The sequence below is a fragment of the Nanorana parkeri genome, unplaced genomic scaffold (assembly GCF_000935625.1).
Source record: "Nanorana parkeri isolate BGI_ZX_2015 unplaced genomic scaffold, ASM93562v1 scaffold982, whole genome shotgun sequence".
Classification (NCBI taxonomy): domain Eukaryota; kingdom Metazoa; phylum Chordata; class Amphibia; order Anura; family Dicroglossidae; genus Nanorana; species Nanorana parkeri.
In genome coordinates, this window is record NW_017307250.1 from 458,626 (window position 1) to 469,100 (window position 10,475).

The 10,475-nt window shown below is 41.0% G+C and overlaps 1 protein-coding gene across 2 annotated transcripts in view; it reads left to right on the forward strand.

Annotated features, from left to right (window-relative positions):
• The window catches only part of ITPA (inosine triphosphatase), a 12,016-nt gene extending 3,271 nt beyond the window's left edge, over positions 1–8,745 (forward strand). For both annotated transcript variants that reach the window (XM_018566836.1, XM_018566837.1), the window contains 5 exons: positions 608–681; positions 2,376–2,407; positions 3,657–3,772; positions 6,079–6,155; positions 8,635–8,745. In XM_018566836.1, coding sequence (XP_018422338.1) covers positions 608–681; positions 2,376–2,407; positions 3,657–3,772; positions 6,079–6,155; positions 8,635–8,740 — 405 coding nt within the window. In that variant the 3' untranslated portion in view covers positions 8,741–8,745. The remainder of the gene's footprint in view (positions 1–607; positions 682–2,375; positions 2,408–3,656; positions 3,773–6,078; positions 6,156–8,634) is intronic.
• The last annotated feature ends 1,730 nt before the right edge of the window (positions 8,746–10,475 follow it).

A 10,475-nucleotide genomic window follows, 5' to 3' on the forward strand; every position in this document is an offset into this window, starting at 1 on the left:
AAAGAGAGGCACATTGTAGTCAGTAAGAGTTTTAAAAAAATGCCTCTGTCATGGTGGTTAGTGGGAGTACAAAATACCCAATTTCCCCTCCAGCCTGTGGTCAGTGGGAGTGAAAAAAAAATTACCCTACGCCAGTGGTCAGTGGGTGTAAAAATGCCCTAGTGTCAGTAAAAGTAAAAAATGCCCCTGTGGCAAGCTCAACCCCCTCTCCCACCGCTGTTTGGGAGCCAGACTGTGGTCAGCACCCCTGTGCTGGTGGTTAGTGGGAGCAAATATTGCCTGCAACACCAAATTCTCTCCCTCACCCCCCAGGCAGTTACTGGGAATAAAAAAATACCCATGTGTTAGTGGTCAGGGGGAGCAAAAATTCCCCAGTGTGGTCAGTAAAAGTAAAAAATGCCCCTTGGACAGTTCACTCCCTTTTAAACCGATCTGAAATGTGGTCAGCAGGAGTAAAAAGATGGCTCTTCACTGGTGGTCAGTAAGTAAGGTCCCCTCCCCCCCAGGTATTGGTGTCAGTAATTAATGACTATTAGACTAATGTGCTCCACACATATAATTCTTTAAATTATAATAAACAAACACCTTTCTTTATTCATGATTTCAGATCCAGGGCCCAGTCATAGTTGAAGACACGTGTTTGTGTTTTAATGCTCTCGGAGGCCTTCCTGGCCCATATATGTAAGTAGCCTAGACAAACATTTTTGCTTCAAGCGTATAGATATTTATCTCACATCAACACATAATATTATTTAAACATTTTAGTGGAACCCTGGATTCAGAAAGATACAAAGGTTGCCATTGCTGACCTCCTGAAAATCCTAGTTACGTCTCTGGCTTCAGTACTTTGTGTCATGGATCTGCAACAAACATTCAGATAAAGCAAGAGTGAAGTCAGTACTGTTGATCTGCATTCTTTTTCCTGCTCTGTGCTTTGGAAAGTTTTACAGCCCTTGGATTAGCAATGCAGCCAGACAACTAGCATTTTCAAAAGGAGAGATTGCCAGTGAGAGCCTCCATATTGTTTCAGATTAGGTTTCCATTCAGGCAGAACATTAAGATAAGTGGAACTTCAGCTGAAATATTTTTTAATGTTTGCATTGAATGAGAAAGGGTTAGCTTTGTCAGGTTTTGTGGCTTTCTCTGTTCCCTTTCGAGATAATTTATCCTCACTTCCTGTCCCAGAGATACTACAGGAAGTGGGAACTTTGCAAAGTAAGGCGAAGTTTCTCCGTTGACACCAAAACAGTTGTCACGTAGAGAGATTCCCTTTATCTTCTGTTGTAGTGATAACTGTAACATTATGGATCCCCTCTCAGTTTTTGTTCTGGTGACTGGATATCAAAGTGTACATTGGAAGCCACAGCACGTCATATAGAGCCCGAGATATTTCTTGGCTAGAGGGTGTCCAGCATCACCTAACTCTATCCTCCCTAGCCTGACTGTCCTGGCCCCGCCCCCTTCATTCTTTGGATTTGAGTTTTTTCAATTATGGAGGTTCAGCAGTACATGTGGGTGTTACCTAGGGTGGCCTGCATACGAATGCATCCTGCCAACGAACACCCACTCCTACAGACTAACACTCACCCATCAAGGCATTTACATAACTCCTCCCAAGAGCAAGCCCACTGCTTTCATCATTGCTGAGGGCTCTTGAGAGGAGTACTAAGGCAGCGTGTTGTGATGTTTTAGGAAGCTATGTACAGCACCCTGCCAGCCTCTCCCACTAGTAATGATCTTCCTGCACTGCACAGAAAAGCATAGAGACCTAATGATGATATCAATGGGTCTAAAATAAGGTATGTAATGAAAATGGAAAGGTTTTATTACAAAATGTCATTAGTATGTTGATGAGCGGCCAAAGGAGGAGCCAGGGTGGGCAAAATATACATGGATTAAACATCGGCCTTGTTCAAATCATACTGTTTGTATATAGAGGTCACACATTCTGCTGTTCTTTTAGGCTACATACAGATTTCATAGTAAAGGTGAAATGTCCCAAAAATGATATACAAATTATGACTGCTCAACCTCGTCAAGGAAAATGGCCCGGCCGAGTCCTCGTCTTACTATGCACATACAGCATGCACCATTCATTCCCATAGATGAGATGTACTCATTGTGGCATAACCAGCCATTCAGAAAATGATGGGTTATCCAGAAGACTAAATTGGACAAAGGCTGCACGGCATCAGACAGGACAGAACAGCAAATATAGCCAGGAGGAAGGTAAGTATTTTAGCAGATGGGCTGAATTTCAGGAGTTGGGGGGTTTACTTAAATGTCAACTTGTCCTTTAAGGGTCTTGCTTTTTTGGCTGTGGGGCCACTTTATTTGAAAGGATTAACATTTTAAGCATTTGTTCTTTTTTTTAGAAAATGGTTTCTTGAGAAGCTAAAACCTGAAGGTAGGCGCCCATTTTATTTACAGCTTTACTTTACCAAATATTTTGTTTTGTACTGTCAATGCTGTTAATTAATATTTCGCGTTAGTTTACTTGGGTGGTGGGAGAATGTCTTTTTTTCCTCAGAATCTAGTATTTATTAGTTTATACAAGAAGAAATCAAGGTAATCAGGGTGAACAATAAGACTTCTAGATACTACAATCATATAGTACAAGAAGCATTAGGCTTTAACAGAATTTCATGACTGTAAGCAGGTTTTCAGTGACATTGCAAAGCAAGGACCACGTACCCAAACATCAGTTTAGTGAAATATGTAACTGGCTTATTTAATAACAGAACTAGAAGTTACTTAACATGGATTGTATGGATTAACCTGTAACTAATCCATGGACTCAGTGAGAGAGAAAAGCAATGCGGGTTTGAAAGAAAAGAGGAAATAAAGCAAAGAGAGGATGGCTTTTTGACATGCAGATGTGGTATAGGTGCACACGTCTGCTTTCACTTCTTCTCTCCTGCCAATCTTTGAGTTCACTTAATGGTATCAGTTCCCTTTGGGTTAAGTTCACATGGACGTTAAAATTGAAATACTTCTAAGATGCCTATAGCACTAGTTCACGTTTTAGATGTGTTTAGGAGGTGCTATAGTTTTCTGAAGCTGTGGGGGGGGGTTGAGTTTGGAGGGGTGTAAGAAATGACATGAAACAAGCCTTGCTGTAGCGCTCCAAATGTGTGACAGACGCCTTAGGCACATTAGTCCATGTTTGCTGTGTGCTTCCATTGACTTAAATGCAGCCATTTTGCAAGTTGTAATGTCTGCCGAAAGTTGCAGGCAAGATCAAAATGAATGCAAAGCGAGGCAGACACGCTGTGTTTATTAGAGCATTTGGTCTTCATGTCAAGAACAGTACCTTTTGCTTTGTAAAGCATATAAAAAGCTTTTTTTAACACAAAGCAAATGCCTGTTCTTAAAGGAGAGCTATGGGGTTAGGGCTTTTCCCCATAGTTCTCCTTAGGGTAACAGGAGGACACAAACTAGCGTCCTCCCGTCACCCTAAGCTCATGAAAAGAATTGTTTGCTGCAGCCCTACTTCTGTTAATGTAAAAGTTCCAACAATAGTTTTGAGACTCTACATGTACCTTGTGTATACAGAGAGGGGGGCACTGTACTGTAGAATTGTAGATTTACTTTATTAGAATCATTAAAATGTGCACATTCTAATCCTCATACTTTTTAGTTGATTGCATTCACAGGTTTACATCGGATGTTGGCAGGATTTGATGACAAGTCAGCCTATGCCCTCTGCACATTTGCTTACAGCACTGGAAACCCAGATGACCCTGTACTTCTCTTCAGAGGCAAAACCCTGGTGTGTTCATTATCTGCTTTTTAAAAAATGTTTAGCACAGAAACTGTGTTTATGAATGGAGGTTCTCCCTAAATGTTTTAAAATGTTAATATTCATGTGAAACACTCTTTTGGGATCCTAAAATTGTCTTAAACTGTGCAAAATGCCCTGACTCACACTGCCTATGTTGTCAAGCAGTTTAGCACAGTTAGAGTGAGCCTGACCTGGCCTAAAACATAACAACAGTGCTAAAGTATTTTGGTGCCTGCAAGTGCCTGTGTTAGTCTTCAAACTAATTCCTGTGTACTTTGGATCCTAGGCCTAGACTGTACAAGGACATAATCCGTGGCTACACATGCACTGCATGAGTTTCACAGTATTGCCCTTTGTACAGAAATGTAGAAATCTGTCTTTTATACTCTAGGGCTAACATTACTTTCCTAACATACTTAAAGGAGAACTATGGGGTCAGGGCTTTTCCCCATAGTTCTCCTAAGGGTAACGGGAGGACACAAACTAGCGTCCTCCCGTCACCCAAAGCTCAGTATACCGCAGGCTACAGCTCGCAGTATACTGAGACCGAAGCAGCCGGGACGGATCCTGACATTACTGTCGAGATCCACCCAGCTGCGTGAGTAATAGCTGGCTCTGCCTATCTAGAGAGCAGAGCCAGTTTTACCCGCCCCCTCCCCCATCCGTTCCGCCAGTCAGCGCTGGAGGATCGGACAGGGGAGCGGGGGAATCCCTGCAGGGATAGATCGAGAAGTGAGCGAGCGACGCTATGTGTTCGCTCACTTCCCGATCTATAGAGCCGACCTGTGACAGTTGCATTGTCACAGTTCGGCTAGAACTATGAGGCTGATTGATTTTCACTCGCCTCATAGTTCACCTTTTAAGCTTCTAGAGAGTCAGTCAAAGTATTTCTTTACATTTCTGTCCAAGAACTTAGTCATCATGTTTCCGAACAGATTGCTCCAATTCTCAAAGCTCGGCTTTCCTGACTCTTCTTGTCCAGTACAAGATCACAAGGGAGAGCACAGTCTCAAGCAGCTGTCCATCTACTAGCTTGAAGAAGTGGGGCGTTGGAAACAGGGAACAGGGGAGTGACTTGCTCTGCGTTACCTGTGTGTTTGTGGAGACATAGCACACACAAGGGTTGCTCCATAAGACCATGTAAGGGAAAGGATCCACCCTAAATCAGGATATCCGAGCCAGTGCTCAGAGGAGCAGCTAATCCTGTAGGAAGCAAAAAGTTTGCAAAAGCAAAATGAATACAGCAACCACATCTAAGGACTAGCAAGCTTCAAATTTTGAGTTTAGATACGCTTTAATAAATGTATGTTCACTAAACCTACTGTAGCCTATCCATACACCATCTTCATTATAAATATACTCCATCCTACAGAGCTCAAATGCATTAGCTGACTGCTGTGATCTGCCCAAACACAAGACATTGTTTACATCTTTTTCTGAGCTTTGCTAGTTCATTGCCTCAGACACCCTGGAGGCTCATGAGTGTCATTAACTGATGGACACTCGCAGGACAACAGGGTCTTTTTCATTTATGCCAGAATTGTATTTTAGAAATGCATGTGTATTTCAAATGTAAGCAATTTTTCATATTAAAAATAAAAAAAAAAAAAAGCTAAGATTATAGTTTCACACCCAACAAATGTAAATGGTAACATCTAACAGCAGTGGTCAGATCTCAGAATAAACTGCAGAGAGAGCCCCTGTAATCCGCCCACCAGAACAGATTTCTGTAATCCCTGTACTCGTGCCCACCAGCTGTGGTGAAACTAGTAATCCCACAATGCATCTGCTTCTGGGAGTCGTGCCTGTCAGAGTCTTGCAATGCCTACATAGAATTTGTAGTTGCACCAGAGCTGGAGTGCCAAGGTTGCCTACTCCTGTTGTAGAGTATCATATGTCAATGAGTCTCTATGTGGATAGGAGCCATCTTGATGCCTCGCATATCTTCCCGCACCACAACATCCCCAGTGCACCTATTTGTGTCATCAATTTCAAGCCAACCCTACATGGACATTAACCTGAACTTGAATAAATTGAGAACCTAGTGTGTTTTAATGATCATTTATAATGCACGTTGTTGCACATCTCTCTTTGTCTGGAATGGTAATCTCACTATTGTAAAAAAATTTCATCTGCACAACAGGACAATTTGTTGCATTGATCTGCTGGCTTCCAGTCAAGTATATTAGCAAAATATACTTTATATAAAGAGGAAACCTTTAGAATGTAAGGTGTAAGTGCTTTTTATTCCATGTTTCTTTAAGGACATAACAGAATATCTTTTTCACTTTTAGGGGCAAATAGTATCTCCACGAGGGCCACGGGACTTTGGATGGGACCCATGTTTTCAGCCAGATGGTTATGAGCAGACGTAAGTAGTCTGTTGGCATGAGGTGAAGTCAAAGTCTGTCCATAGTTATTAGAGGTTGCTTAGAGGTGCAAGTATGATCAAAATGCCCTCCAGGCAGTATATCTACTCTGGGCTACAGAGTGTTTTATAAACTTATAAGGTTGGCTCTACTAACGTAGGATTTTTGTCAATGAACAGAGGGGGGCAGACAGGTGCTTGTGGTGGTGCTCATGACAAGGAGCAGAATGGAGGTTAGAACAGGTTTTCCATTTAGCTGCATTCTGCGGCACTCTTGAGGAACATTTCCAGCAACTCCATGTTCCACTCTCATAAAAGATGTCCACTCGCCGAATATCTCAAATTTTGAGGCCCAACAATCCACAAGTTGATATGTGAGAAAGTAAATCCCATGTGTATTAGAGCAGAGAAAGAACTAATGACTTCCACACTTTGTACTCTGCCACTCACTCTACAACTATAACAAGACACACTAACGAGCATTCAACAAAATTCACTGATCTAAATGACCACAACTGTGTCCAGTGAAACCCAGAAATTGCATGTAATGTGAATACAACATAAAAAAACATCTTAAGTGACATCACACTCGCAGCTATAGAAATTTGTGCTACACATTTCACCTGATCAGGCTTCTTCAGTGCTTTCTAAATTTCCCAATTCATATTCCGTTTAATTGCTGTAGCTCTGTCTGCTTTCTACCATAGAAATTAAAGTATTGCCATACCTGTATGACAGTCATCTGGACTGTTCAAGAAGTGGAATCTACACTATGGCCACATTGTGTCTCTGTTTTCCTAGTAACTACTTAATATGGCTTTTCCTTGAGGATCTATCATAGCTGTAGCATATAGAGTTTTTCGGATGAGAGAATATTTTAATATAATTTTCAACAGCCAAAAATAGATTTTCATACCACATTTTTTGATGATTTTTTAATGATTTAATTGCGATATCTTATCTTTAAAGAAGTTAGTAGATCATCTTTTTGCATAAAAGATAGTGAAAAGAGTATATTGCCATTTCTGCAGGTATGGATTTTTATGTTAATGTTATCATTCAGAATATTCTGAAAAACAAAGCAAAAAAAATAGAGGAATTTAAATTGTGTTTAATTATAAAATAACTAAGGAGCTTTCAAAAGTGCACCCAGATATAAGATGACAAAACAGGAAATTAATATTATTTACAGAGTTTAATATTTCACTGCCAGGTCTTACAGTGTCACATTTGTCTGGACGGTGACATTACATTTTAAGTACACTGAAAATTAGTTCTTGGAAGGTCACCTTTCACAGCTTTCTTAATCCACTACATATCTTGTGTCCTGTGTCTGTAGTTTTTCACCCAGGTCCAGCTGCCTGCTGGCATTAACTAGGTCTACTACTCCATGGACAACTGCATCTGCTGCATTCAATCCATTTTTTACATTAGAAAGTGCTTTCTAAGTTCTAAGAATTGATCAATGAAAAGCGCTGACCTTGGGCCCGGGTCCCAGAAGTTAGAAGCGCTTCTCATTGGTTAGCGTGGTCATTTGACTGTGCTGACCAATGAGCGCTTGGCATTTGCAAGCATTATGAGCATACTATACTGTGGGGCTTGGAAGTCCGGGCTTGTGTGGTGTGACAGGTCTGGTAGGTGGGCAGTGTGATGCACTGCCTCAGTGCAGTGTTTTTGAGGAAACCAAAGTTCCCAGAGCCATCCCACACAAGGAGAACATGCACATTCCATGCAGTTAGTGTCCTGATTGAGATTGGAACACGAGACCGGAGTGCTGCAAGGCAGGAATGCTAACCACTGGGCCACAGTGCTAAATAAATATGCTAGATTGTCACACTAAAACTGAAGATGGGTATTGGCGAACTCTGAATCTTATAAATTGTGTGTAATTTATAGGGTTCCAAGCAAACACTGCAGGCCACAGGATCTTCACCAGAGATTAAATCTTTTAGTCAAAAAAACAACAGAAGACACACCGGCCATTCTCCTCTCACATGAATCCTCCAATGTGTTTCACCATCGGGCTTACTCATGTAGAGATCTATATAGAGAGATATATGAAGAGATACGAAGAACCTGTGGAGTGCGGTGTTAGCTTGGAACCCTGTATTTTAGAGTAGAGGCATGCTCATTGTGTGCACCTGAGACACAGTCGAGGGAGGGAGCCATTCTGAGAATACGAGCAGGGTTTTGTTTCTCTTTGATTATAATACGTGTCATCTATAGTTTGATATCTGAAGGATATTCTGTTTATTTTGCATTAGGATTTACAATGATACATTGTAAATATTTAATATTTGTATTAAATATGATAATTAGCAAGCAAAGTTGATTCTAATCATACAAGATGCAGAACATTCAAATTAATCTTCTTAAGCATTCACTACGGTCTATGTACCATCAAATGTGAACTGTGCTTCATATGTATAATATAATTGTGTTTTTTGTTTTGTTTGTTTTTACTGTTTATCTTAACATGCAGGTATGCAGAACTTCCAAAGGAAGTGAAGAACAGCATTTCTCATCGGTATAGAGCACTAAAGGAAATGTCAGATTATTTCATCCAGAATAATACTCCCAAGGCATAAATTCTCTAAAGTGAGTGGCATTGCCCTGGACGTGTGTAATGTATATATACATTTCAGATAGATTTTTTTTGTGTGCCCAAATAACCTACTTGTAGTCTTTCCATATAATTGTGAAAACTGTGGCACACGTTTCTTTTAGGATAATTGGTGCAATGGAGGGGCTTACGTGACTGTAAATTTCCTTGAGCCTCTGATGGGGCCTCCTTTAAGAATCGGGTCTTGAGAAAAGGGAAGGCAGACAAAGACCAATGCACAGAAAAGTTCACCATGCAAGAAACCAGAATTTACAAGTATACCTTAGCACGGGGTGGCCAACCAAAGGCCATGTAAGATACAAAGCTATTGATTTCATATAAAAGTGGTTAAACCCATGCACAGATTGGGATCTGGATATTATATTGGTGATAGAGTGAAGTGTTTGGTGTCCAAGAGTGGCTTGTAGAGCTGCTGCTCTTTTCAATTGAAAGGTGGCTGTTTAGGGGATTTTAGTACATTATATGGTCACCTCCATGGAATTCTTCCAGGCACATCCACTTGAGTAGGGGTGGAAGATCTAAGACAATTCAAGAAAATGACAAAATTCCCCCAGGAAAAGCCATAGTCCATGAATGGGGCAAAGAGATATCTTGACTGACTTACTTTTGCGATGATTGCTGTCTGATAATAAAGATGTTGCAATTGTAATCCATGATTTTTTTAAATACTTTTTTTTTAAATATTTGCATTCATGATCTTTTTTTGGTTGCTGATTCAGAAGTGCAGTTGGAATTGTTCACAGCTTTGGTTCCACTGACATACTGTAATTTAGAGAAGTGCATCCTAAAAGTATGTACCATATATGTTCTAAATGAGAAGCCTTTGGACCTTTTTTATAAGAGGACATTGTATGGAGGTGTCCCCAGAGGCTGAAAATATACATTCAACAGAAATCAGAGCCTAACATGCATTTAATGATATGGAATTCTGTTGTCAATGCATTTATTGAAGACAGTGGCTGACATAATGACTAGCAAAAGAATCTGGCACCATACAATAAATGTAACATTTAGATCTAACATTTCATACTTGCCTTAGAATCTTCATTTTAATGAGGCTGTGACCCTTAAAACTGCAACAGGAAGTTGAATTAAACAGCCATTGTTTACCTAGACTGATGTGTATTGCTATTGTTAACTGTAAGAATGGGAACACTTAAAGGAGAACTATGAGGTGAGTGGAAATCACTCATCCTCATAGTCCGAGCCGACGTGTGACAATGAAACTGTCAAACGTCGGCTCAATAGATCAGGAAGTGAGCGAACGCATACCGTCGCTCATTCACTTCTCGATTATCTCCCTGCAGAGAGTGGTGACTGTCAGTCACGGCTCCCCGCAGGGATTCCCCCCTCCCCGCTCCGATCTTCCAGCGCTGAGTAGAGGAACAGACGGGGGAGGGGCGGGCTGATTCATGCAGCTGGGTGAATCTCTGCAGCATTGTCGTGAACTGTCCCGACTGCGGGGTTCCTAGTATTGGGATATACTGAGCTTTGGGTCACAGGAGGACGCTAGTATATGTCCTCCTGCAGCCCTTAAGAGAACTGTGGGGAAAAACACTTACCCCTTAATTCTCTTTTAAAATGTATATCTGTAAAAAAAAAAGTCTAGCAGCCAGGCGGGATCAATTATCAGGCAAGTATATTTTTGTTATTTGAGGCCCTAGACTACAACAAGCAGTTAACCTTTTCAGTGCAGGGGT